The sequence below is a fragment of the Mirounga angustirostris genome, unplaced genomic scaffold (genome assembly GCF_029215605.1).
Source record: "Mirounga angustirostris isolate CCGP_5_RB_7025 unplaced genomic scaffold, mMirAng1.0.hap1 SCAF_14, whole genome shotgun sequence".
Taxonomy (NCBI): Eukaryota; Metazoa; Chordata; class Mammalia; order Carnivora; family Phocidae; genus Mirounga; species Mirounga angustirostris.
The window spans coordinates 65,357,316-65,385,253 of NW_026991722.1; the positions used below are offsets into that span (position 1 = coordinate 65,357,316).

General features: G+C 55.1%; 1 protein-coding gene and 1 pseudogene across 9 annotated transcripts; one reads left to right on the plus strand and one right to left on the minus strand.

Moving 5' to 3' along the window:
- TOP3B (DNA topoisomerase III beta) lies at nt 1-23,909 on the minus strand. 9 transcript variants are annotated; one of them, XM_064578067.1, is made up of 20 exons: nt 23,794-23,869; nt 22,254-22,456; nt 19,441-19,545; nt 17,328-17,510; nt 16,043-16,174; nt 14,661-14,767; nt 13,940-14,014; nt 12,456-12,652; nt 11,850-12,006; nt 10,958-11,071; nt 9,367-9,457; nt 6,497-6,651; nt 6,260-6,365; nt 5,396-5,542; nt 5,076-5,249; nt 3,687-3,815; nt 3,052-3,201; nt 2,580-2,680; nt 1,587-1,788; nt 1-624 (listed from the first exon to the last, which is right to left on the minus strand). In XM_064578067.1, the coding sequence occupies exons 4-20, from the start codon at nt 17,395-17,397 to the stop codon at nt 143-145; spliced, it is 2,589 nt and encodes an 862-aa protein (XP_064434137.1). In that variant the 5' UTR covers nt 17,398-17,510; nt 19,441-19,545; nt 22,254-22,456; nt 23,794-23,869; the 3' UTR covers nt 1-142. The 9 variants fall into 9 exon arrangements, with proteins under 9 accessions (XP_064434137.1, XP_045743153.1, XP_054366382.1 ...); XM_045887197.3 differs by having other exon boundaries at nt 19,424-19,545; XM_054510407.2 differs by lacking the exon at nt 23,794-23,869 and adding an exon at nt 23,478-23,773 and having other exon boundaries at nt 19,424-19,545.
- Nucleotides 23,213-27,938, plus strand: LOC123852432 (peroxisomal trans-2-enoyl-CoA reductase-like; annotated as a pseudogene).

Genomic DNA, 27,938 nt, shown 5'->3' on the forward strand with positions numbered 1-27,938 from the left:
GAAGGGCAGGGAGGACACCATAACCCTCTGGCTCCAGTGAAAGGTCCTGAGCTGTTTGCTTTGGAGAAGACAAAATGCATTTTAATGATTTCCATGGCCCATGGGACACCTGGGTGGAGCCTGGTGAGGGACTGCGGGGCCATCATACAAAGTAGGCAGCCAGGGCTGACATCTTGTCCTTGGGCCGCCTGGCGCTGGGCCTTCCAGGGGGCCGCCGGCCCCGGGCCCGCCCTCGGCCCTGCCTCCTCCCCGGCCCACCGCGGTGCATGGGGTGGCAGGAGGCCGCGTGCTTCAGCTCCACGAGCTCCTGGAAGATGGGGTCGCAGAAGACACAGCCCGTGTGCTGGGTCTTGTCGCCCGGGAGTGGGGACTTGGCCTTGTTGAAGTCCACGGCGAGCAGGGCAGCCTCGCAGCTGCCGCAGGTGTCGGCCGACACGCGCACTCGATAGGCATTCTCGAAGCAGTGCGCCACCACATTGCACTTGTTGCAGGCCACCTTCCACTTGGGGCCTGAGGTGGGGTCCAGCACCAGCACGCCGCTCTCGCATTCCACGCACTGGCCGATGCCCAGCATGCTCAGCGAGTGCTGGCAGGTGGGGTGCGTGCACTCATTGCAGCCCATGCCTGGTGGAGAGAGGGCAGCCTGATGAGCACCCCCAGCCCCGCCCACCGCCCCCAGGGGCCTTCTCCAGGGCCTCATGGTCCAGACCCCTCATCCCAGCAGAAAGCGTTCCTCTCGGCCTTGCACACCCTGGCTCTGGATTCCCCTGCTGCCACTGCCCCTGCTTCTCTACTTATCTAAAACCTCCTCAACCTCTGAGCGCCAACCCCCCAATCATTTCCAGAAGGCCTTCCTGGTGGCCTCCAGCCAGGTTCAATCTCCCCTTCACTTTGCTTCCACAGCTCATTATGCCACTGAGTCACACGGGGCCGTCGGCTTCCCTGGAAGCTGCTGGAGGGCAGGGAAGGACCTCAGTGACCCCAGCAGCTCAAATGCAGACTGTCCCTGCCTCACAGGTGAGGCTTGAGTCAGGAGAGGTGAATTGAGACCCCTGAGGGCTCCCAAGACCCCCAGATGAAAGTGGGTAGATGCCTCTCGCTGTGCCTCGCTCCTGTCTATAGCATGGGGTGTAAAAGAGACGGCACAGGCCAGGGTGAGTGTGCTGGGCCCTGGGCCCCCTCTAGACTCTCGGTCCCACCTGGACACATGCTCTCCTTTCTCCAGTAATAACCGTGAGGAGAGAGAACAGTGGTGGACGCTGACTGAGGGCACACCCCTTGCCAGGAGGGGTCCCCCAGCCTGCTGCATCCTCTCATTCACCCTAGCCTGGGAGGGGGCACAGCACGCCTACTGCCCAGATCCCGAATGAGCTGACTGTAGGTGCCCACTTGATTCTGACCAGCATGGAGAGGGGCAGACGGCTGGCTCCGCCTCAGCAGGGCCCAAATCCACCCCAGGTCTCCTACCCCCACGCTGGTGAGGAGCCGGGGCTGGGGAGGGGCCCCTCAGAGGCCAGCATGGTGTGGGGCAGGGGCAGGGCCTGTCTCTGGAGGGAGCAGCCAAGGCCCAGAGACACGGCACTCACCTTTCTTCATGTCTCGGAAGGGCGGGTGGTTGGAGCAGTAGGGGCACAGTGGGTAGCTCTTGCCCCGAGAGCCCGATGACCACAGGACCAGCTCGAAGTCATCCAGCGGGCACCGGAGCTCCTTGTAGAGCTTGATGGTGCCGTTCTGGGGGAGGGTGTAGGTCTCGTCACAGTGCGAGCAGTGCAGGCGGCTCGGCTTGGCCTGCAGTAACACCAGGGAGGGGGTTCGGGGTCACCGAGGCCACCAACTCTCCTGTCCACCCTCACTCTCATAATACCGAAGTAACCGGTAACGTGATATGTAATGCATGTAACACGTAACCTGTAACATATGCTACACAACACAGACTATGGAACATGTAATGAGTCATGCATAACATGGTATGTGATACAGAAAATGTAACATGACACACATATACCATATACACAGCCTAATACACTGTTTATACAACACATGAATACTATGTAACACAAAATACTAATGCATAATGCATAATACCTATGTATACCTCCGCAGATAATGGCAGAATACAGACCTATGTGATACACGTGTCACATGTAATCTGTAACGTGTAACACATAATACACAATAGATAATGTGGAACGCGCTGCCAGGCAACAATCTCTCAGGCAAGGACCCCTGGCCACGAGTCTCAGGACACCTGCTGCACGCGTGAAGAAAAGCAGTTCTAAATTCCCCGTGTGTATATGAACATCCAGGACAGCAAATAAGGTGTTGTTGGGAAAGAATGGACAATGTGTTTAAGTGGCCTCACAGCTTACATGCTCCTGGGGTCAGGGACACACTGTGGGTGTTTGTGGGCAAGGCTGCAGTAGGCCTCTCAAGCGTGTGTGACCACCAGGACCAAGACTATTATTCCTGTAGGACTGAAGATAAAGCAGAGGCCTCCAGAGGTGACAAGACTTGCCCAAGCCTGCGCACAATGGTGCCAGAGGCCAGAAGGGGCGGCCACAGCCCTTCACCCCACTTACCTGAATGTATTTCATGAACCGGTGGCACTTCCCGCAGCGGGACAGGGGCTTGCCCGTGGCCGCCAGGGGCGAAAAAGACACCTCCATCAGCTCGTCCATGCCTGAGGGCAAGCAGTGCAGGGAAGAGTCACATCCTCCGGGCCCGGCAGCCCACCTCCACCTTGGACAGGCGGGTGGAGGGGAGGCCCCCGTGAGTGGGCAAGGATCAGAGTGAGCGCGTCTCTATCCCCAAGGGTGCGGGGATCACGAAAAGGCAGAGCTGCAGCCGCATTGGTCACCTGAGCCGGGTACCTCGCGTGTGGTGTTGAGATGCCCACTCTTTAACCCCCATGATGATGAGGATGGCCCAGCAGTGAGGCGCCACTGCCTCGTCCGCCCAACGGAGCCCCAGAGCCTGGAGCCCAGATCTGGATGCTGGTCCCGCACGGCCATGGCGGCCCTGGCCCAGGGGTAGGGAAGAGGCAGGCCTCACCGGCAATAGAGTCCACGAAGTAGTGGAACTTCCTCTTGAAGACATCCAGTGTGTGGCCCAGGACCTGGCGGTAGTCGGCCTTGCCCTGGGCGATCAGGTTCAGCTGCTTCTCGACCGCACTGCGGATGGTGGGGAGCACCAGCTCCGCATCTGCAGGGTGGGGTGGGGGTGAGGTGCCACTGTGAGCACTCGCACTGAGGGGCTGTGGCTGCCCCCCGGCCAGCGCAGGCTGGAGTCCCGTGACCCCAGGCCTTTCCTGATCTCCTACCCAGAAAATCCTGCGTGGAGTGGCCAGGGACATCCTGTCTCTAGGACGGTGTCACAGTTCCTGGGAGTCCTCGGGCCAGGCCTGTGCTCTGACATCTCCCCTGGTCCCCTGGGAACCTCTCGGGGACAGAGCAGACAGCTCCACAAGGAGGACCTGGGCCCCACCAGGAGCCGGTCTGTGGGGAAGAGCCCCCCCGCAACGCCCCTTTTGGATCCTTTGCACATGACCATTCATGCATCAACCACACAGAGCCCCTACTGGGGCACGTCCTCAGGGGGGCCGGTGTAGCACCCTCGCAGTGGGAGTTTATTGGCCCGGCAGAGGCTGTGGGCCGATAAACGCAGCGCCACAGCTCAGCCAGACTCACCGATCTTGTAGTAGCCGTGCACCAGGACGATGCCCAGGTTGGTGGGTCTGAGCCGGCGCCCACTCTCCACAGTGACATAGTTGCGCTGACAGATGTTGTTGATGTGCACGGGGATGCTGGCGTCCGTCCCTGAAACACATGGCAAGGCCCCGGGCTTCCTTGGGCTGTGCCCGTCACGCTGCAGGCTCCATGTCTGCCCCCACCCACCACGCGGGCCCTGGTTCTCAGCTCCTTCCCCTCTGTTTTTGGCCAGCACTGTGCGGGACACCACAGTGTGTGTTTCGAGAATGGTCTTATGAATCAAAAAATGGCCCTCCCAGCGCCAGCGCTCAGTGCTTAATCCCCCTCTACAGACAACAGGGGCTCATAGAGGTTAAGGAACTCTGCCAACATCATGGGAGCTCATTCTACCTGCCCCTCACACCTGGGAAATGTGACCTCCTCGGCCTCTCCTGCCTCGATGCTGAGACACTCGACCCTTCTAGAACCAGGGCTCAAGACCCCTGAACATGGAGGAACTCCCATGCTCGCTGCCAAATCGTCCCCTCTGAAACCTGCTCAGTATTGCCCACTTTCTGGCTCCTAGGTCCCTCGTGGTCAGTTTCCGGGGCAGCCCCTTCCCCGGAGACCTCAGGGATGCTGCCCTTACTGCTTCGCCGTGCTGAGGAGCCTCCTTAGAGGTGCTCAGAGGCTGGGACCACCGAGGTACCACACTTGAAGGATGATGCTGGGACTGGGATCTGAACCAGCACACTACCCGCCATGCCCACTGCATTCCTGCCACCCCTGGAGTGGCGCCCCCCTCCCCCGGGGAAAGCGTCTTCACGCAGCCCTGGGGGCGCCTGGTCAATAGCGGCACTGTCATGTTCAGAAGGTCACATGAGCCCTCTTCGAGGACACAAATTCATTTTGGTCATGGGGTCTAGGGAGACATGGATGTCTTGTCAACAGGGAAGGAGAAAGGATGCCCCCACCCCACAGCATCTATACCTGAGGACTCAGGGCAGGACCCACCGCAGGCACCCAGGCCCCTGGAAGAAGCAGGCTCAGCTCTCCAGCTGAGGCCACCACTGTCACTAGAAGCCTAGCCTCAGGTGAGACATCACCTGTCATGACTGTTAGTGATAGAGCCGAAACCAGGTACAGCAACCTGGACTGTTCGCAGCCTTCTAGAGCCTGGTCAGCTGGTGCAGCACATCAGGGAACAGGCAGTTCCCATCAGAGTGATCAGTCCCTGGGGAGCTGGCCACACCCTGGGCCCCGATTACCAGGTGCTGGGCACGGAGGGGTCATAGAGCAGCTCTGGAAGCACCGTCTCCTGGACCCCGGTCCTGGGATGGGGACCCTTGGGCCTGGGGCCTGGGCAGGCGGGAGGGTGGGTGCACCCACCGATGCCGTGCTTCTCCATGAGTGTGATGAGCTCAGCCTCCGTCAGGTAGTCGGGCGGGCTCGTCTGCTTCTCCAGCATCTTCATCTCACTCACGGGAAAGATATCGCCCCTCTGGCAGGTGGGCAGGCTCTCCTCCAGTGGTATGCTCTGCCAGGGCATGATCTCCGTGAAGCCTGGAGACACAGGGTGCTGCCACTCAGGGTCCCATCCCAGGCAGCCCAGGCCCAAGACACTGAGACCCCCTCCCCAGGTCCGATGGAGAACATTCTGTCCGTCTGTGGAGGTGTGGGAGGAGCCACGCTGGGACTTGCAGTTCTACCTGGAGACATGACGGTTTTCCCTGTGCAGGTGAAGTGCTCGGGCCCGATTCGGAAGGAAATGGTGCTCTGGAGGTACCTGCAGTCGTAGCTAACCGTGGCGATGAAGTGTCTGGTGATGTACTCATACAGCCGCCAAGCCTCGCTCCCTGCAACGGACACGGAAGCTGGTCACCGGCCGGGGACTGGCTCTGAGGACTACCCCCCGGCCAGCGCTCTCACTCCAGCAGCAGGGCCCTAGCTGTTGGCACGGGATGCCAGGGCTGGCCTGCACCGAAGCTCGAGAGAGGAGGAGGGGAAAGTGAGTCTCCCGGGCCGTGGCGGTTCCTTCACAGCTACGGCTCCCACCCCCCACCTCCCACCCCTGCTTTGAGGTGGGACTGCTCTTCAGAGCCTGGCCAGTCCGCAGCTAGGGACTTGCCACCGTCACTTCAAACTTGGGCTGTGCCCAGTGGCTCCTGTCTCTACCTCTCCCCTTCCCTGACTCCTCCCCCAGCCTCGATCAGGTGGGAAGCAGGCTGGGCCCTAGCACTCCCTGTCTCGCTTGGTCCTGTCCTGTTCCGTCCTTGCCCATCTGTCTCACCTTCCCACTCGCCTCCTGCGAGCAGCCTCCTGCACCCTGCACTCAGGCACGCCACCACACACCTGCCGCCACTTCACTTCTGTCCTGTCCCTCGGCCACAGAACACAACTTTCAGGCGACCCCCTCTGCCACAGCCAGGGGCAGGTGGGGGAGGGAGGGAACTCCCATATTGCCATCGGGGCCTGACACTGTCCAAAGGTGCCATGTAGCTTCCCACCCAGAAGCTTGGAGAGAGTGTGTGTGTGTGTATGTGTATGTATGTGTTGGGGGATGTGCCCAATACCTAATTCGGCCTCTGTGGCAGACCTCATGGGGGTGATGGGGGGATGGTCGCCAGCGTCATGGCCCTTCCGTGGACGATTGATACCTTCTGCTAACAAGCGCTTTACCTGAGGGAGAGAAGACAAGGTGGTGTGAGTCCTGTCTGCGGAGGGAGCCAGCACCAGTTCTGGGTTTGGCCAAAGAGCCTGGGCTGGGTCCCAAGACCCTGGCAACAAGTGTGCCCAGTGGCTCTGCTCACCGTGTCGGCCCAGTAGGGGTGGTTGGCCTGCTGCCGCAGAGGGCCCTTCAGGTCAAAGTTCTCGGGGTAGTGGGTGGTCTCAGTCCGCGGGTAGCTGATGTAACCTTGTGTGTAGAGTCGCTCGGCGGTCTGCATGGCATGCTGTGGTCCCATGCCTGCGACAGAGGGCAGGCTCAGCTGGACCAGAATGCTGGGGATGGCCAGGTCCCTGCCCAGGGGCTGGGCACTCAGGCTCCCCACCAAAGGCGGCCAGGGCCTCCTGGTAGGTGAGGAAGGCTCTGGGTGGGCACCGCGAGCGCACGGAGCTGCTGGCCAGGCACCTGTGCCCGGGCAGCATCCTCCAAGGCCGAGGTCCTGAACCTGTGAGGTGGACCCAGGATGGGGACGCACCACAGTGTCACCCTCATGACATGGCTATGCCGATTAAATGTGGCCTGCAGAGTGCTGATGTCACACGCTCTGGCCATGGTGCGCATGAGGTCTGCCTCAGGGTTGGCTGATGTCCCACTATGAGAGCAGAATTAGCACACGCCCCCCCATTCTGAATCCCCTGGGTGTTTCTGTCCTTATGGCACTCCGGGACCACTGAGGGAGGGCTTGTCCTCCTGCTTCCTCTGACCAGCAGAGGCTGGCCCTCAGCTGTCGGTCACTCGGTGTCATCGTTGCCCTCTGAGGATCCCTGAAGGTGACACTCTGCGAGGACACTGCCCAGCTTCCCGGGGCTGCAGAGGCCACCAATACCTTGAGGGCAACAGCTGTCAGAGAAGGCCGACTTTCCAGTCCCCACCTTCTCACTACTGTGGAAACAAGGCTCAGAGAGGTTACGTCAACACTGGTCACACTTGCCCTTGCAGGAGACGGGCCTGGAGCACCAACCTCCCATGGCCTCTCCCTGCACCAGGGAAGCTGCTGTGGGATGCTAACGCCAGGCTGCCCCTGTCGGGGAGTGGATTGCCTCTGCTCTTGTGAGGATGCACATTTCAATCATTTCATCCTCAGAACAACCAACTCCAGTGATGGTCGCCCTGTGTTCCTGTGAGGAAACTGAGGCTCCAGGACAAGAAAGAAAGTAGCCAAGCTGAGATTGGACCAGAGTTTGGGTCCGGAGCTGGACCTCCATGGTCTAATGCCTCTGAGGGGACTCCACTGAGCCAGTGACAAGCGAGGGTTGCCCCACAGGGGGTCCCTGACCATGGCCTTCCATGTACAGCCCAGGCAGCAGCTGCATGGATGTCTAGTAATACAAAATGGTCTGAGTTTTCCCCACATAAATTCAAAGAAGCTGTTGAATATTAACCAATTATCCTCTGAAATGGGATCCTCTCGCGTGTTTGTTAGTTTATTAGTTATTTTCACTCTGAAATTTAAGAGAAATGAACGCTGCATGAGGCTCAGATTCTCACTAAGCCTCACAAGACACTGCAGGTAGGCTGTTCCTTGGCACAGGTGAGCACAGAGGGAGTTACTCGTCACAGGTGAGCACAGAGCAAGGGGCCTCGTCACAGGTGAGCGAAGAGTGGGGGCGCTCGGCACAGGTGAGCACAGAGCAGGGGGCACTCGGCACAGGTGAGCACAGAGCAAGGGGCCTCGGCACAGGTGAGCACAGAGCAAGGGGCCTCGGCACAGGTGAGCACAGAGTGGGGGCGCTCGGCACAGGTGAGCACAGAGCAAGAGGCCTCGGCACAGGTGAGCACAGAGTGGGGGCACTCGGCACAGGTGAGCGCAGAGCAAGGGGCCTCAGCACAGGTGAGCAGTGGGGGAGTTTGGCACAGGAGAGCACAGAGCAGGGGGCACTCAGCACAGGTGAGCAAAGAGCAAGGGGCCTCGGCACAGGTGAGCGCAGAGCAAGGGGCCTCGGCACAGGTGAGCAAAGAGTGGGGGCGCTCGGCACAGGAGAGCACAGAGCAGGGGGCACTCGGCACAGGTGAGCACAGAGCAAGGGGCCTCAGCACAGGTGAGCACAGAGCAAGGGGCCTCAGCACAGGTGAGCAGAGTGGGGGAGTTTGGCACAGGAGAGCACAGAGCAGGGGGCACTCAGCACAGGTGAGCACAGAGCAAGGGGCCTCGGCACAGGTGAGCGCAGAGCAAGGGGCCTCGGCACAGGTGAGCAAAGAGTGGGGGCGCTCGGCACAGGAGAGCACAGAGCAGGGGGCACTCGGCACAGGTGAGCACAGAGCAAGGGGCCTCGGCACAGGTGAGCACAGAGCAAGGGGCCTCGGCACAGGTGAGCAGAGTGGGGGCGCTCGGCACAGGTGAGCACAGAGCAAGGGGCCTTGGCACAGGTGAGCAGAGTGGGGGCGCTCGGCACAGCTGAGCAAAGAGTGGGGGCGCTCGGCACAGGTGAGCGCAGAGCAAGAGGCCTCGGCACAGGTGAGCGCAGAGCAAGGGGCCTTGGCATAGGTGAGCACAGAGCAAGGGGCCTCGACACAGGTGAGCATAGAGCAAGGGGCCTCGGCACAGGTGAGCAGAGTGGGGGCGCTCGGCACAGCTGAGCAAAGAGTGGGGGCGCTCGGCACAGGTGAGCGCAGAGCAAGAGGCCTCGGCACAGGTGAGCACAGAGCAAGGGGCCTCGGCACAGGTGAGCATAGAGCAAGGGGCCTCGGCACAGGTGAGCAGAGTGGGGGCGCTCGGCACAGCTGAGCAAAGAGTGGGGGCACTCGGCACAGGTGAGCGCAGAGCAAGAGGCCTCGGCACAGATGAGCACAGAGTGGGGGCACCTGGCACAGGTGAGCATGGAGGGAGAGTGCTGGCAGAGGTGAGAGCATCAGCACTGCCTGCATTCCCAGGCACCGCGCACCAGGGCTGAATGGCTCACCGCGTGCCCGTCCCGAGAAGTCTTTTGTGGGCTTTAGAGGAGCGCGCTTACATACCCAGAGAAGAGCTAGCTACTCGCAGCATCTCCACAGTGTTCAGGGCGAGGGGCCTCTGCTTTGCCTTCTCTTTCTTGCTTGTGGCCTCCACCTAAATAGAAGACAGAACAGATTCAGTGATTCGGGTGGCAGGGGGAAAGATGCCGTAACAGAGAATCCGGATGTGTGGGCAAAGGGTCTCGTTTCATTCATTTGGTCTCCCTGCTTCTCGATTTCACTCTTCACAGTGCTCTCAAGACTTGAATATTTATTTAGACCCAGGAAGGGAAAAAGAAAAAAAATTCTTTTTTAGAGAATTTCTAGGGAAAGAGAAAACTTGGAAGAATGGCAAAGAGCCAGGAGAAGGGGTTGCAAACTCAAAATCCTCCAGGAGCCAGTGGTGGCCAGGCCAGGGGGACGGCAGATGAGGCCTGGGCCAGGCCACGGAGCACGGGCCCACCTCAGAGGCAGCCACTTGCCCTTTGCTGCACCCGAGCACTCCCACCAGGGCCTACTGGTGTTGCTCCATCTTCCAGGTCGTCAACAAAAGCTGCAAATCCGGACTCTTACGTGAAATCTTGTAATTTTCTAATGTTGGTAACTATTTTAAGTATTTGTAAACACCATGCAGTTTAAATAAAATACCGGTCAGCTTCAAACTCTGGGCTTGAACGGCTGTCAGAAGGGATGACTGTTTTGCCCGTGGCAAAAACAATCCAAACAACTCAACTCTGATGCCTTGCCCCTCCCAATCCCATGGAGACCTAGCCACGGGTCAGTGCAGTGCCTTCTGAATTCCAGATGGACAAACGTGGGGGCGAATTTAGGCCAAAATGGGTGTGTGCTGCAGTGGAGGCTGGGGTCACAGGGGGCACTGTGGGTGAGATCTGGAGATGGTGGTGAGGGGGTCTCTTGAGGAACATGACCGAAGATAAAAGTATGAAGCAGCTTTGGAGAAAGTTCTGGAAGCCTGAGTCAACTGCATAGCTGAGCAGAGGGCACCCAAAGAAAGCTTGAAAAGGACAAGAGGAGGCGGCTAAAGGAGACCAGGCCGCACCTCCACGACTCTGGTAGCTGGTAAGGCTTCAGGTAATGGTGGTGGAACTCCTCCACCTGGGGCACCCAGCCCCTCATCACCCTCTTCTAACAGCCAAGCACGTGACCCTCAAATTCATAAAGACCCTGAGTAAGAGCCACAGTACCATAAAGGCCATGAAAGCTGACCGAGGTGGGGACATCCCATGCTAGCTGTGGGACCCCGGACAGGGCCACTGACGTGCACACAGGTCCCTCTGGAGCTGTTAGCATTCAATATCACAGAAAAGGGACCTCTGTGTGAAATGGAGTCCTGCCAAAAGGAGAGAACGCCCCTGGGGTCACGTGGAAAGGGGCTGGCAGGTGGCGGATGTGGGGCAGTGCCCAGGGCGGAGCAGGGGCATCGCACACCGCAGTGACCGCAAGCGTCAGTAACTGTCCTTTCCGAAACATGTCTGTTTCCAAAAAGGAGACAAAGACGGGACCCTAGGTCACGAGGTGCTCTTCCAGCCAGAGGCACCTAGAAGCCTACTCCCACCCAGAGCAAACATGACAGATGTGGGCGGCGCAGGCCCACCTGGGCTTCCTTCTCCAGCTTTGTCAGGTTTAAAAACATCTGTGCGATCTCCCGGTCGAACACTCGCACCCGGTCCCAGTCCAAGAGAAGAGACCTGTCTTTATCCACATTAACCTGCAGGAAAAAGGGTAAAAGAAGTCGGGAAAGAAAATATCCAGGTGAGCACACTGCCAGGGAAGAGAACTGAGTAGATGAAGCAGCTCCTTGTCTGGAGGAAAACGGTCCCGTCCCTACGTCTCACGGGCCTACGTGTACAGGTGTGCGCAGGTACACAGACACGCAGGCGGAGACCCCGCCCCGCCCCAAGGGAAGGCTGCTCTGATTCCAGGCCTCCCCCCTGAGATTAGGGAGGTGGTCTCACAAGGGGAGCCTGAAGCTGAGGCTGCTGTGTCCTTAAGGAGTGTGGGAACCTCCACCTCAAACACCATCCCTGCCAACCCTCTAAGGCCTGGCCAGCACGAGGTGTGGCCCTTCTGGGGGTCCCCAGCCCTATGTCAACCAGACCAGCTCTGTGTGATTTAAATCTTATAAGCAGCTTATGTGGAGGATTTTATTTGAAGAAAGGGTTCTAAGGCTTCAAAAAGTTTGAAGTCACTGGCCTATGGCCCTCAGTCCAGACCTTGGACCTGACCATCACAGCTGACGGCCCTGAGGCGTGACCTCCCCTCTCTGCACTGCCAAAGCGGACTTCATTCCTGCTTCTCTAAGTTCAATGCATCCAGGCCTATGTAGGCTGGGTTCCCTTCTCTGGGCACCCCGCAGACCAATCTGGCCTCCCTTCTCTGTGCCCGTGGCCTGGGGGGCTTACAAGGCTATGATGATGATGGAAGACCCTCAGAGTCCATAGCCTGAACCCGGGAAGACCCGCGTGCATAGGGAAGGGAAAGCAAACCTTGGCCTGCAGCACCCAGTAGGTCTCCGGTTTGAAGGACTGGATTTTATCATGTCTCTCCACGCAGAAGCCCAGGGTAGGGGTTTGACATGGCCCAAAGGAGATGAGGGAGCTGTCCAGATTGCCGTATTTTCCCTGGAAGTACTTAGTTTGAAACCTACAAGGAGGCACGGGGCAGAGAAAGGTATTCTGGTCATGGATTCACTCCAGACACCATCATTCACCAGCCATGTGAGTCCAGCACCGGGCCAGCTGGTGGCGGCGCCCAGCTCAGAAGACAGGGGACAGGGTGAGGACACGCTCAGCAGGGGGCCTGGGGAGGGTGTGTGTGTTGTGTGTTGTGGCACACATGGCGGGGAAGGCAGGAGAGAAGAGTAGATGGGGCTGGGAAACCTTTCTATTCCATTCAATCCCCTCCACCCTCTTCTCAAGACCCACACAGTGTAGACGAACACCCCGCTCATCATGTGGTGCCCTGTGTGGTCTAAATCAGCTAGATCGTTTCCTTCATACAATGTTGACATTGGCCTAGAGCTAACCAGGCCCAGGGCGGCCAGTGGGGACCGGCGAGACAGGGGCTCTAGCCAAAGGGCAGGCAGCCAGTACCTGGTGAACGCACAGCCGATGCGCAGGTCCAGCTCTTGCCTGGCGTCCACCGACAGCGCCTCGTTGTGGTCGGGCTCGCCCAGGCGGGCCATGGCGGCGCAGATGTCTGTGTCTGTGATGGAGCTGAACCTGGCCCTGTACACTGTCTTTTCGCCACCATGGGTTGGATTCATGACTGGCAGCACAGCGTCTAGGACCTGGGGGAGGCGGCCCAGCGGTCACCCACCTCGGAGGCCTCTGCCCCCAGCTCTGTGTCCCACCTGTGAGGCCGCGGCTCCTGTCCTGGCCAAACCTCGCTGTGCGTGACTCAGTCTCCCTCCTCCGTCCCCTTCCCCGTCCAGAGGCTTCAGTCTCTCCACAGCACTCCTTCTACATGGCTTCCTTTCCTTCCGCTGACAAACCTGTTCAAACACCCCCCTCCTTCCTACCACCCTTTCTCTCTTCCTTCTGCTTTCATCCCCGCTAAACCAGGAAATGCTAATGCCACGGACGCCAGGGGGCGCAGTCACGAAAGCCACCCCACTTGACCCATCTCCCTTCCTTCTAGAAGGCAGAGTGCCTCTAGAGGGGTGGGTGGAACTTTTAAGAGACTGAAGAAAAGCCAGGGAAGGAAAACAGAATGAGGAGGAAAAGGCAGAGGGCAGGAATGGGGAGGGCACAGGGAACTCCCAAAGTGGGGGCTTCGGGGGGCTCAGGGCTAAAGCACAGCGTGGGGCCTGGAGCCAGACTCACTAGGAAGGCCGTGCAGTATATGGGGAAGAGGTACTTTCGTTTCGGAGGGGAGAAAGCCCCATGAGCCTCCACCCCCAGATGCAAAGGCCCCCCAGGGGAGGAGCAACCCTGTAGGGGAAGGGCCGGGAGAGGAGTGTCTGGGAAGGGACAAAGCGTAATCGTGTTTACTGAGGGTGCTGTGGAACAGGGGGTGCCCCGAGCTCCCTCTGTCACACAGGAAGCATTTCCTGAGCCCCAAGGTGTGCCAGGCCCCAGGTGAGAGCTGGGGATGCAGAGGCAGGAGGGTGAGCGGCACCAGAGGACACCTGCAGTCAGGACCCACGTGAGGGCGCCACAGCTGCAGGCGAGGCAGGCTAGAGGGCATCTTGGGTGGGGCAAGGACAGTGAAGGCCAGAGCTGAGGAAAGGAGCAAGGAACGCGGCCGAGTGGCAACCAGCCTCAGCTGAAGGTCCCTAAGAGGTGCCCAGTAGGCTGGGATGCTGAAAACCAACGCTCTCCTATCCACCAAGAAAATTCTGCCCTTTCTGTTTGCTCACACAGTGCACCCCGGCAGGGGAAGTAACACCCCTTCGCCCTTGGTAGAGTCCATACGTTTGAAAGTGTCTCTGCAGTTTCCAAAATAAAGGAGGAAAGAAAAGGCATTTCTAAGGCAATGTAGTGGATTCCTGGGCTGCAGCCTCCGGAATGGGGTGACTGCGGGTACAGCTGGCAGGAAGGCCCGAAGTGAGGACCACAGTGGGCCCCCCTCTCACCTCAAAGCAGATGTTCTCCCCCTCCTTGTCACAGTCCAGCCACAGCACGATGTAGTCGCAGCCTTTGCCCTCCACCTGCCACGCAGCACACAGCGACTGGCACCTCCGTGGCCCGGCCCGCAGTGCCCACCCACGGTGCTCCCACCCAGTCCCTGAGCCCCGCGGAGCAGGACGGGTGCCCAGAGCAGCGCCTGGGCAGTGAGGTTGCCTTCGCCACTCAGAGAACTTTGCTCAGAACTTAGTTTTTTGGACACAAAATGGTTATAAATGCAATATCATCTTAACCCCAAAACCGCACAGAAGAGGACTGAAATGAGATAAGCTTAAAGGTTAATGGTGGTTGTCTTAGGTTGTGTGATTATAGATAATTGTTTCTTCCTTCTACTTTCTAATATTTTCCATAATATGTATGCATTTGTTTTAAAACTAGAAAAACCACTACCACCACACAATTTAAAAAGCAGAATTTCTGCTCTCCAGGGCTGAGTGACAGGGCTGCCCTGGTGGGCCAGTCAATGGTTCTAAGGCGAGGAACAGGCCTGAAAGGTGCCTCATGGGCCAGCAGGGGCGCTCAAAGAAAGGGTAGGGAGGCCCGCCCAGGGCTTCCAGCGAAGGCCTCCAGGTTCATGAAAGGGGGAGGGACCGGGGGAGGCCGCCTGCAGTGCCCGAAGCCCGGGATGGAGACTTCCCAGATGTCGGTGCCCTTCCCCGCCCCACACACCTGCAGGAACTTCACCATGTTCAGCTTGGGGTTAGCTTCCTTCTTCTCTGTTGGCGCTTGGCTGAACAGCTCTGCGGGGTCCACCTTGTCCCATTTGTTGTACTTTCCTACAAACCACAGCCACAGTGACATCTAAATCACACTTCTGGGCTCACAGAGCTTGACCTCTGCAATGGTCGTAACCCCAGGAGGAAAGGGACAGCTTGAACAATTTGCCCAGGACAGCCCCACAACTGGAGGCAGAGCTGGGCCTTCGTTCCCCTGGGCTGCTGAGGTGACACCACACCGTGGCCACCCCCAGGAGCCACCCCTGGCCAGGGCCACCGCTGCCCCAGCCTCACTTCAGGACGTGCCCTGTGGCTGGTAGCGCCATTCCTGGGCTGGCTCACTTTGCCAGAGCACCGAACCACACCACTCGTACTTCTGCCTTCTCTCCCAGCCTGAATTTCTGCAACTCTCCCCCCACCCAGCACGTGACCGCACACAGGCCAGGGGCTCAGATGATCCCCGTGGGAAATCAATCTTTTGAGCCTCATGACTGGTACCTCCACCTACTAAGCACTGAGCCCTCTTTTAGTCCCCATTTCGTGCAGCCTGGGAGAACAGGGTCAGATAGAGTCAAATTCAAATCCCAGCTCCCCACCTGCTGGCTGGTGACAAAACTCAAGAGTCCAAATGCTTGGCCACACAACTGAATCAATGTCATTGTTGTCACTGAGCAGCAAGAAGTGTTGAGACTTTGTTGTATGCTAAGCTCTCTACCTTTCACGGTCACACTGAGTCCTCAAACAATCCTGGGAAGTGGATGGCACCGTCGGAAGAACCACTTCACCCATGTGGGACAGAAACTCATAGAGGCCCCAGTCCCAGCCCATGAGCCCCTGGAGCAGGGGTCAGAGCCCAGGCCGGACTCTTGTCAACCACAGGGCCCTGCATTTGGCTCTGCTGGGTCACTAAAGCTGGCTCTTCCAAGGTGACAGATAGCAAAGATACAAGGATGACAATGACGGCCACCGAATGACCACTGGGCAACAGTTACATTCAGCAGGAACCACCTCCTGAATGCCTGCATGGGCCAGGCCCCCCTGAGTTGGGCATTCACCACCTCTAGGAAGCACAGGAAGAAGGAGCATAGGGCATGCAGTGACTAAAGGGTGTCTCTGGGATGGGAACCCAGAGGGCACTAAGCTCCAAAACCCGGGTTCTGGGCACCTCACCCAGGGACCCTGGGTCACCTCTTCATGATCCGTTGGCCTCAGGACTCATGGGTTCTGCACACTTCTCTGCCTGAAGCCCTCCCCTGGCTCCAACTAGACCCACGGCAGCACTCTGCAGGGCTTCCCTCAGAGGGATGGGGGGTGGGCAGGGGCTTGGGGGCTCACCCAGGAAGTCCAAGGTCATCACGTGACCACAGACAGATGTCATCTTGAAGCGGACGGACTGGCCAGCGAAGGTCCCGCTGTACTCGTGCACTGAACACGTTCCGTTCAGCCCTTTGTGTGAGGACATGTTTCCTGCAAGGGAGAAGTACAGTGATGGCTCGCCATGCAGAGCCCTGGGTCGGCTGAAGGCCAGGAGCGCCCTCTCTGAACGCTCTCAAGAGCAGGCACTCTTTTTTTTTTTTTTTTTTTAAAGATTTTATTTATTTATTTGAGACAGAGAGAATGAGAGAGAGAGAGCACATGAGAGGGGGGAGGGTCAGAGGCAGAAGCAGGCTCCCTGCCGAGCAGGGAGCCCGATGCGGGACTCGATCCAGGGACTCCAGGATCATGACCTGAGCCGAAGGCAGTCGCTTAACCAACTGAGCCACCCAGGCGCCCAAGAGCAGGCACTCTTGGGCCCTTCGCTGCATTTTCTGCCTCACTTCTTTCCAACTTCACTTGAAGGCCTCTGGGGGCCTCCTCATTATCAAGTCCCTCGATGTCTTCTCATGCTCCCCACTGACGGCCCTTGGCCTCTGGGGACTGGGCACTTCTCAGCTCTCCCCTTCCCTTCGGAGAGAAGCCAGCCCGCTGTCCTAGCCCAGGGGAGGTCACGGTGGGCGTGTGCCATTTCTAGGTACCCAGCACCCAGGCACCCTTCCTGTCTGCAGGGAATTCAGAGATACGAAGGGAAGCAGCACCCTACCCGCTGCCTCAGTAGCCGGAGCGGGGCTAGCCTGGTGTCTCAGGAGGGCTGTAGACAAGGGTCAGCCTGGTGGCTACTCTCGAGTGACGCGAGGCACACCAGCTGCAGATGTAGCGGTTCAAGGCAGGGGCAAGGGTCCTGGGGTGACAGTGTCCGTGGCATGGCCTCAGACTTACTCTGGGGTCTAAGTTCGGGGTCAGACTTAGAGTAGGGTGGGCTCCTGGCTCTGTCTTCTTCCTTCCAGTGAATTCTCTTTCTGTGTGAGTTACCAGGGCTGGTTGCTGCTTACGCCCAACAGCCTGACAGGTGCAGTGCTCTTACAGGGGCTTGCCTCTGTGACCTCGGCCTGGATCCCTTGGGAGTCCCAGACCTGGCCCGCACCGGCTGCGGCAGTAAGTGCATCCCACAGTGACCAGTACCGAGGGGCTGCAGTGGTGCCCGCTGTCCTGAAGCACGTCAGCTCCAGAGGCTGGGTCACGCTTGGGGAAAGAAAGAAACGACCATGCTTACAGTGCCCCCTCCGAGGGCTGTCCTCCCTACCTCGAGAGAGGATTTTAGCAATGGACTGGGCCAAGGATGGCTTTTCTGCAACCATGAGCACGGTCTTCATCTTGTGTTAAAGCTGCCAGGGGCTTCGGCCCTTCACACTCCAGTCTCAGAGAGATGGCAATGAAGGTCAGAAACTTCTCTTCTGCAGCTCAACACTACTGTCAGCGCTGACTCCTGAAGAGAAGAAGAGACACACTGAAAACAGAGATACTTCCAATGGAACCTCTACCACTAAGAAGGAAACTCACTTAAAAAAATGAAAAACAGGGGCATCTGGGTGGTGTAGTTGGTTGAGCATCTTGGTTTGAGACTCTTGGTTTCAGCTCGGGTCTGATCTGAGGGTCGTGAGATTGAGCCCCTCGTTGGTCTCCACGCTCAGTGGGGAGTCTACTTGGGTTTCTTCCTCCCTCTCTCTCTGCCCCTACCCCCGCTCGCACGTGCTCTCTCTCTCATAAATAAATCTTTAAAAAAAACACCCTGGGGCGCCTGGGTGGCTCAGATGGTTAAGCGTCTGCCTTTGGCTCAGGTCATGATCCCAGGGTCCTGGGATCGAGTCCCGCATCGGGCTCCCTGCTAGGCGGGGAGCCTGCTTCTCCCTCTGCCTCTGCCTCTCTCTCTCTCTGACTTTCATGAATAAATAAATAAAAAACATTAAAAAAATAATAATAAATAAAAAAGACACCCCAAAAAACAAATAAATTTCTTTGGGGCGTCTGGGTGTCTCCGTCGGTTAAGCGTCCGACTCTTGATCTCAGCTGAGGTCTTGATCTCAAGATTGTGAGTTCAAGCCCTGTGTTGGGCTCCACACTGGGCATGGAGCCTACTTAAAAACAAAACAAAACAAAAAAGGGGCACCTGGGTGGCTCAGTTGGTTAAGCAGCTGCCTTCTGCTTAGGTCATGATCTTGAGGTCCTGGGGTCAAGCCCGATGTCAGGCTCCTTGCTCAGCGGAGAGTCTGCTTCCCCTCTCCCTCTGCCCCTCCCCCTGCTCAGCTCTTTCTGTCTCTCAAATAAATGAATAAATAAAATCTTTAAAACAAAACAAAACCAAAAAAAGTAAAAAAACAAAACCAAAAACGCCCAAACCCCCAAAATAGGGGTGCCTGGCTGGCTCAGTCAGTAAAGCATGCAACTCTTGATCTCAGGGTTGTGAGTTCAAGCCCCACATTGGGTGTAGAGTTTATTTAAAAAACAAACAAAAACAAACCTGAGGTAAGAAAAAGAAGTTAGGGAAACTTGAAGACATTGGACAAACCAGGGCAATGGAACTGGCTTAGAGATGAACACCTTGGGAATTTGGGTTCCTTTGGGAGAAGCTGATGTGGCTCCATGATCTCAGGTCAGTCTTAGGAAGACTTTGGGGCCTTTGGATCTGGACTGATAGGCTGGGGTAGGGCAGATGGCTGGCCCTCCTCCTAGGGCACAGTTCTCTTTGCTCCCCAGGGCTGAGAGCAGCCCCTCCACCTCAGCTGAGAATCGGGATGCCCTGGGACATTTTTTTGTTTTTAAGACTTACTTGAGAGAGAGAGAAAAAGAGCGCACAAGCAGGGGAGGGACAGAGGGAGAGAGAGAGAGAAGCAGACTCCCTGCTAAGCAGGGAGCCCAACCTGGGGCTCATGATCCCAGGACCCTGAGATCACCACCCGCGCTGAAATCAGGAGTTGTCAGATGCTCAACTGACTGAGCCACCCAGGCGCCCTGCTCTGGGACATTTTATAAAATGCAGATGCCAGGCCATGTTACCCAGATCGTTCTGATCCAAAACTAGGGCCTGAGACCCACTGGCCAGGAAATCCAGACCTCAGCAGAACTCGACAGCCCTTTTCCAATGGGCTCCGATCTACCTTCCTGCCTGCCCCACGCAACCTCTAGCCTTGCAGACCATCCTCTGCCCAGTTAAACTAGACACCACTGTTCCCAAGCCTCTGTTCCCTTGCTTGGAATGTACCGCCAAACCCAGAGAATGCAGCTCGACTGCCTGAAGGCCCGGCTCTACTGCTAACTGTTGTTTAAAGAGCTCTCCCAGCACCCACTGGCAGGCCGAGAAGCTTCCTGCTGTCCCCCCGCCTATTACAACAGACTGCGCACCTGCCGTGGTTAGTTACCGTCTCATCTCCCCAGCAGCGCATCAGTGGCCTGAGGTCTGGATCACTGTTGGCAACTGTGACAGCTGGTTCCAAAACTGCTACAGGACACTTAATTCCTGCTGGCTAAATAAAAGAAACACAAGCCCTCTCTTTTTTGATCATTATACATATGGCCTTGACGTTGACAAATATGACATCGTAATAAACAACACTCAGCATCTACTGAGACAACTGGGCAACCTTTGGTGGTGGGGGGGCGGTTAAAGCTAGACTCCTACTTTACACTTTCCACCAAAACAGATTCCAGATCTAGCAGAAATTTGAGCAAAAAGATGAAACTAGAAAAATACTAGAAGAGAACATAAACTTTGGTATGAAAAGCAGAAGACACCTAAGGATTTCAGAAGCACAGAAACACACCTCTTCATGTTTAAAAGCATTTGCCTTCCTTTTCTGTGAATGAATGCCATTTTTTCCCCAGCTAGACTGCTGTTTTCTTATTTTTAGCAATGATTTTAGTTGCTAAAATAACTTCCTACATAATATTTCCTAAATAATGAGGAAATCGGCCGTTTGTGATATGATGGCCAATAACACCCATCACGGTAAATTAGGGGTAAAATGAGCTTGTGCCTGTCTCACCAGCAATGATCACAGGATGAGCACACAGATGGGTGAGGGTCTGGTGACAGGCAAACTCGAACAGAGGTGGTGTTAAGTTCAATTGGAAAGACCTTTACGTGGAGTGATTTGACGATGTCTCTCAGAACTCCAGGAGCACATCCCCAGCAATCCCACTGCTGGGAATTAATTCAATCATCCCACAATTATTTACTGAGCACCTACTACATGCTCAATACGTGTCGCCATGTGCCACATGGGGTGAAGCAGAGCCGGGGTGGGGAGGGACTGCAGGGTGAGCCCTGCAGTATCTGGGGGAAGTCCAGGGAGGTTTGGGGGACAGTGGGGAGGGTGGCTTTGGACTTTGGGTTTGCCCTGAGGGAACTGGGAGGTAGCGCAGGAGCAGGATGACCTGACTCCAAGTGTTCAAGGGATTCCTCTGGCTGCTCGAAGAAGGGAGTCACTGGGCCCCTGGGGAGCAGCAGCGGAGGTGCTGAGGGAAGCTTGGGGTCTGGGCAGATTCTGCAGGAGGCGGGAGTGATCGAGAAGCAAGATAAGGCCATCGTCTTCCTTTTCACCTGCCAAGAAATTACTGCCCCTGGATTCCAGCTAATTAGTTCACAAAAGGACCCTCCTTCATCTCCATCAACAACAACTGAGAGAAACACACCAGGGTGCCCTCAAGACTGAGCCGGGGCCCAGGGGACAGCGAGTGGCCCACTGCCTCCCAGAACCTCAGTTTCCCTACCTGTGACAACAAATTCAGACAACAGGAACAGGACTGGGAACGGGAAGTGAGGCGAGTGGAGAATGACTCCAGGGCTTTTGGCCTAGCCAGTTATAGGACGGGATTCCCATTTGTTGAGATGGGAACTAGGAGGAAGGAGCAGCCCGGGATGAAGATGCAGGAGCTGCGTCGTCGGGTGTGTTAAATGTGAGCTGCCTGCTGGAGGACGCCGTGGCATGTGGTGGCGGGTGGAGCGGGAAAGGAGCCCAGGCTGGGGGTAGGGGAGGTGAGCTGACTCAGGAGAGGTGGGATCCTGAAAGCCCAGAGAAAAGGCACTTCAAGGGGGAGCCACCACCATGTCGAAGGCTACAGATACCCGCAGGCCGAGTGAAGTGACAGCAGAGACCTGACCTTGGAGTCTGGAGACTTCCAGGTGCCAGGTGACCCTCAGGGGCGCTGTTTTGTCAGTGAGTGCTAGAGGTAAAAGCACGAGTGGGGGGAGCTCAAGAAGGCCTGGAAGAAGGGGAGAGGGAACAGTGGGCTTTTGCATTTTAAGATGGAAGATACATCAGCATGTTTGTCCGAGGATAGACCTGGTCGAGGAAAGAGGGAAAAGAGAAGATGCAGGAGGTAAGGAGGGAACTGCTGGAGAGATGTCTCTGGGTGGGTGAGAGGGTAGGAAGCTGTGGTTGTCCTTGGCCCGAAGGAGGGCCACTCTTCTCTTAAGGCAAGTGTCAACAGTGAGGACAGGAGGTGCTCTGGGGGCAGGCTGACAGCCGGGGGAGAGCTAGATTGAGCAGGGATAGGATCTGCCAGGTCGGTATGAGGGACAGAGAGGGGCCGGGGTTGAGGGGAATGATTCTCTAAGATGGGTAAGGAGGAGGGAAGGACGTGGGAGGGTGCAAAAACTGCAGGTGCTAGAGTGGGGAGTCAAAGAAAATAGAGGTCAGAGGGCAAGGTGCCTGGCAGGGCCCTTTTTTCCTATGGTGTCAAAGTTTCTAGAAGTTTTGTATTTCTAGTACTCCTCTTCATACCTAAGGATCCTAAACACTTTTTCAGTAAAGAATTAACAGATTCCTCTCCAAAGATCCCTTTAGAGAGAAATGTTTTGCCGTGGCATCTTCAAAGGGAGTACCTCATTTATCCAGGGCTAGGGATACAACTGGACAAAGGCACACCAGCATCTGTCCTGATTTCAGATCACCTGTCCACATGTCAGACTAGTTGCTATTCCACATTGATACATGTACGTCTTTAGCAGCTTTGGCTCTAGTTCAACAATTTATATTTCAGTTCTGCATGAGTACTTTGTAATGATCTCAGTATCACTATTTACTAGGAAAGAGATAGGACTTCCTTTAAGGATTCAGAATCATGGAATCCTGGGAAAGGGATCCTGGGAAAGGGACTCTGGTGATGAACTGATACAGCCACCTCAAGAAAGAACAAACTAAGACTCAGAGAAAGATTTTCCAAAAGTTACCTGGAAGTTTGCTGAGTTGTGGTTGAAACTTCTGCTTCCTTACCAGGTACTTTTTTTTTTTTTAATTGCATCAGCTTCTACATCTTAAAAGAATTCTGCAGTCTTAACTGTGATTAATTTTCTGTGATTATCTTGGGGCCTCTCCATTTTTCCATTAAGGCACACTCCAATTTCAAAAGGGAAGTCAATGAGGAGAATAAAAGCTGAAAGCAACGGTTTGCAAACTTTGATCATACCGTCATTATACCATATAACATCTTAAAACCCTTTTGCTCTACCGACGTCATTACTCACTTAAGTTTTTGCTTTTTAACAAATGCTTAAATGTATATTTTTTTAAAAAGAGAAGTAATATAGCCTCGTAGGACCTGAAAGCCTGTAATCAATGGTCAGAACCAGGTTCATCCGTAACCTACATGGTTAATCAAGTTTGATCCTGTTGCCTGCTAAAGCTGAGTCTGAAGTTTGTTCTCTTATTTCAAAAGGGGAGATCAGCAAGTGCTAAGGGAGTTAGCACCCCAAACTGGAACTGTAATTAGGAGGGCCCAAAGTGAAAGAGAGTAGCAGGTTAGCCTGTTACTACCTGGTCAGCTCTCACCAGCAATACCACCAATGGTGTGGGGCCTTCGGGACAGTACATAAAGTCCTTTCCTGTCCGTCTTACGAACAACTGAACTTAGCCTGGGAGTGGAGACCTAGCAGTGGTCCAAACAGCATTTGGAGCCCTAGGATCTCCCACCTTAGTAACTTAACCCAATACCCATGGAGTCAGGAAAAGAGGGAAAGAAAGCTCTTCCTCTGCAGGCAAGCAATTGCTATAAACTGCTACTTTGTTTAATCTTGCCAACCACTCTACAAGGCTGGACTTGTAAATTTTAACTATGAGTAAACTGAGGTTCAGAACAATTCAGACTAGTGTCAGGTGACCTTTGCCAAGGTCCTAGGGACCCCAGGGCTAAATGGCCATCAAGCCCACGCTGGACTTTCTCCACGTCCTGTTCCCAAAGGCGGGAGTGATAGAGAAGCAAGATAAGGCCATCGTCTTCCTTTTCACCTGCCGAGAAATTACTGCCCCTGGATTCCAGCTAATTAGTTCACAAAAGGACCCTCCTTCATCTCCATCAACAACAACTGAGAGAAACACACCAGGGTGCCCTCAAGACTGAGCTGGGGCCCAGGGGACGGCGAGTGGCCCACTGCCTCCCAGAACCTCAGTTTCCCTACCTGTGACAAATTCAGACAACAGACCGCACCTCAAAGAACTGCAGGGCGGTTCGATGAAGGGGAGTATAAACTGTAGCGCCTATTCCTTCCAGGCACCGGACTAAGCCATCATCACCTCCCGGAACCCCCACTGCAAGCCCTCGGGTGGGGGTCCACCCCCTCCGGGAAAGAGGCGGCGAGAATATGCAAGAAGCCCGGATCCTTTCCCATGCCCCGGGGCTGGGGACCGCCCGGTCAGCATTCGGGAAACGTGCCCGAAAAAGGCCGGTGCTTCCCACTTCCCGGGGTAGCCCGCCGCCCGCCGCTCGCCGCTCACCCGCAGCCCCACCGCAGCTCCCGCCTGGCCTCCCGCTTCGGCTTTCGCTCTGGGGGCGGGCTCAGCCACCTCTACTTCCGGGTCCGGCCGCCGCTGGCGTCCCCTCGTTTGCCTTCCGGCGCGCGCACGTCCGCTTCCGCGGGTTCCGTGGCTGGCGCGTACCGGGAGCACCGCCTCCAGCTGGCCCCCGCTCAGCGCGGTCGGCTGGGACCCCCAGCCCTCCACCCAGACTCCTCCTCACAGAGGTCGTGGCGAGGGGGTCCCAAACCTCCATCCTGACCCCTCCCCGCGGCCTCCTCAAATCCTCCACCTTATTCTTCCCCGCCACGGGGGGAGCAAAAATGACATTTTATAATGATTATAAAAACTGGATGATAAACATGAAAAAAAAAAATATATATATATATGCTGTTAATAATTAAAACTGCAGATATGTGTATAGCGGGCTTTTTTCAATGCTATGAACGTTTGTGGAATGAATGAATGAACTGTAAAATATATCTGGAGGGCGAATTGGGCAACAAAAGCAATTTTTTGTGTCTGTTAAAGCATTAGGATTATGGAAAGCTTAAAATAATTTTCATGACCTTATTTAAGTATCTCTTAAATAGTAGTACACACGCATTTATTTCCCTTGCTCCCTGTAGACACTTTCCCCAACCTGCCTTTTTTGGAATAGGAGCCCTGATAGATGCTCTGGAAAAAGAAACGTCTTATGGTCAAATTAAGGTTGGGAAATGACAAAAATCAAAAGTCACAGTGAGATTCATTTTCAAAACAGAACTCCTGATTCCAAATCCATTCCTTGGCAAGGTCTCCTTTTCCAAAATGGCAGCTTCATCCTTCTGATTGCTCAAGCCCAGTGCCTTGAAAGCACCCTGCATTCCTCTCTTTTTCTCACCTATGACCCATCTGAAAATCTTGCCATCCCTGTCTTCAAAATACGTTTGAGATCCAATCAATCCTCCCTGCTTCCACTGCCACCATCCTGATCCAAGCCCTATCTCCCTCCTGGTCTCCTGGACTGCACCCTGCGCCCTACAGTCTGTTTTCTACACAGTCTGTTATAGTAGTCAGGTCTAAGATTGGATCTAAGGGGTGCGACCAATTGGCAGAGAGGCAACACCAGAGCCCCTCTGCTCTTTTAACGCAGTTTGGGTTCATTCTGTGCACCGGGAGATAGGACCTGCGGCCTGGACCCAGCAGGGGGCGCTGCGTGCTCAGCTCTGGGGGCTCTCAAGCGTGTTCTTGTCAGAGCTGAGAAACTGCAGCAGACCTCTGCTCTCGCCCGGAGAGCCCTGCCGCTGAGCCCTCCGCACAGATCTCCCAGGGAACTGCGGGGCAGGCCTTCCTGTGGACCCTTAGGTTGACAAATGACCCAGATTCAGAGGACCCCTTTGACCTTCCTTCCTTCCTGCACAGGTGCCTAGTAGTGGTGGATGGGATACCTGAGCACTCTTGGCTCTCTCTTCTCTCTCGTTGGGCATAGGCTGGGCCATGGTCCCGATAATACTGTTAACCCACCCAGTACTTACTCGTTCTAGGCAACTTTCTATTATTAGTGCCTTTAATTCTCATTTCAACAATGATTAATATCATTATTATCTTTATTTTACACATAAAGAGACAGGTCACGCAGATGTAAATGGCAGAGCCAGCTTTCAAGACGAGGCAGCCAGGTTCCCGAAGCCAAGTTCTCAACCACTGGCTGTGGGGCTTCTCACTGCTTTCTCATCCTCTTTATCTTTTCAGGCTCCGGGGCCCGGTCTGTGCTGACTCAGCTGGCCTCAGTGTCGGGGTCCCTGAGAGACCTGATCACCATATCCTGCACAGGAAGTGGCAGCAACATAGTGATGGTACCTTAAACTGTACTGGCAACTGCCAGGTCCCCAAAGTCCTCACCTACAAGAACAACAATCAGCCCTTAGGATTCCTGACTCGTTCTCTGGCTCCAAGTTGGGCACCAGGACCCTCCTGACTATTGCTGGGCTCCAGGCTGAGGACAAAGCTAGTTTTTTTTTTTTTTTTTTTAAGATTTTATTTATTTATTTGACAGAGAGAGCACAAGCAGGGGGAGCAGCAGGGAGAGGGAGAAGCGGGCTTCCCGCTGAGCAAGGAGCCTGATGCGGGACTTGATTCCAGGACCCTGGGATCATGACCCGAGCCGAAGGCAGACGCTTAACCAACTGAGCCCACCCAGGCGCCCCGACAAAGCTAGTTATTACTGTCACTCCTATGACACCTCAGTTAAGCCTGCATGGCTCAGAGCTCCAGACCCCAAGGTAAGTGAGACATAAATCTTTTGGCTCTTACAGCACATTCATGACATCTGCTGGGTAAATTTTACCTTCTTGTCACCAAGATGGTTTGTAAGTCAATTCTGGCATTTTTGTGTGTTTAGATTCACACCTTATGTATGCCGGCTCCACGAGCATCTCTGCCTTCATGGCTGATGATGGCATATGGAGAACTGTGGCCTTTATGCTTGGAAGTCAGTTTGGCTGGACCTAAACTCCTCCACTCACGTTTTCCTTCCTTGAATATCTTAAATATGTCATTCCAGTTTCTTCTGGGATCAAATGTTGCTCTCAATAAGTCTGATCATCTGATTTTTCTTTCTCTCGTGATTCTTTTTGCCTCGATGCCCAAAGTCTATTTCTTTTTCTTTTAAGTTTATTGATTTTACTAGAATACATCCTCGTGTTCGTCACTGGGATCAGCTTTCTCAGGTTCACCGTTTCCCTTGGAATATATGGTTTCAAAGATGCTTTTTCAAATTTAAGGGAAGTTTTCTTGAATCTGTACTATTTGTACTTGACTTTGTACTATTCTCTTGTCTTGGTTTTCCTTCTCAGGGTCTCCTATTATATACATATATATTATGATGGAATATCAGTCAGTTTTTAAGATGATAATGAATCTATTTTTAATAAAACGAGATAGAGACACCTGGGTGACTCGGTCGGTTAAGCATCTGCCTTCGGCTCAGGTCATGATCCCAGGGTCCTGGGATCGAGCCCTGCATCGGGCTCCTGCTCAGCAGGGAGGCTGCTTCTCCCTCTCCCACTCCCCCTGCTTGTGTTCCCTCTCAGTGTGTTTCTCTCTGTCAAATAAATAAATAAAATGTTCAAAAATAAATAAAACGGGGTAATTTAGACAGGCTATTATTTTTTTTTAAGTATGAAAAATGTTACTATGTAAGTGACATAGTAGGTGACATCCCAGGACTCAGCTGCTTGGAGGAGACGGGCACTGGGGCAAAGGCAGGAGCTGCCTGGTGGCCAGCCCGCTGTGAGACCAACTGGCCATCGTCACCAGGGGGGACACAGGCATGAGAAAGGCCATCGTGACTGAGCTCCTGCAGCTGGGGTGTAATGTGGTCATTGCATCTTGTAGCTTTGAGAGATTAAAATCTACTGCAGATGAACTGCAGGCCAGCCTGCTCCCCCTCCAACCAGGCTCAGATCACGCCCATAAAATGCAACATCGGCAAAGAAGAGGAGGTGAACAATTTGGTCAAGTCCACCTTGGATATTTATGGTAAGACCCTTTTTTTTTGGTAAACAATGGAGGCCAGTTCATGTCTCCCGCAAAACACCTCAGTGCAAATGGATGGTATGCTGTGATTGAAACCAACTTGACCGGCACCTTCTACATGTGCAAAGCAGTTTACATAAAAGAGCACGGAGGCTCTATTGTCAGTATTATTATCCTTACTAAGAATGGATTTCCAGGATTTGAGCATAGTGGAGCTGCCAGAGCAGGGGTTTACAACCTCACCAAATCTTTCACTGCAGAATGGGCCGGCAGTGGAGTACGGATCAACTGTGTGGCCCTTGGAGTCATTTATTCCCATGGCTGTAGACAACTGTAGTCCTTTGGCAAAACACTTATTTGGAGGGTTCTTTAAGACAATCCCAGCTAAGCGAATCGGAGTTCCTGAGGAGATCTCCCCATTGGTCTGCTTCCTGCTGTCCCCTGCAGCTTCCTTTATTACTGGACAGTTGGTGGATGTGGACGGGGGCCGGTCTTTGTGTATGTGAGTATTTGATATACCAAATCATGACAACTGGCCTCAGGGAGCAGGGGACGTTTCTGTTGTCAAAAGGATGAAGGAGTCTTCCAAGAATAAAGCCAAGCTCTAA

Excerpts from the sequence above, each read along its gene's own strand:
- TOP3B (XM_054510409.2), bottom strand. The coding sequence starts at position 17,397 with ATGAAGACCGTGCTCATGGTTGCAGAAAAGCCATCCTTGGCCCAGTCC. Across the intron at positions 5,543-6,259 it reads TGCCACAGAGGCCGAATTAG|GGAGCGAGGCTTGGCGGCTG; the intron begins GTATTGGGCACA and ends TGTCCGTTGCAG. Across the intron at positions 3,202-3,686 it reads GCACGGCTACTACAAGATCG|ATGCGGAGCTGGTGCTCCCC; the intron begins GTGAGTCTGGCT and ends CCCACCCTGCAG.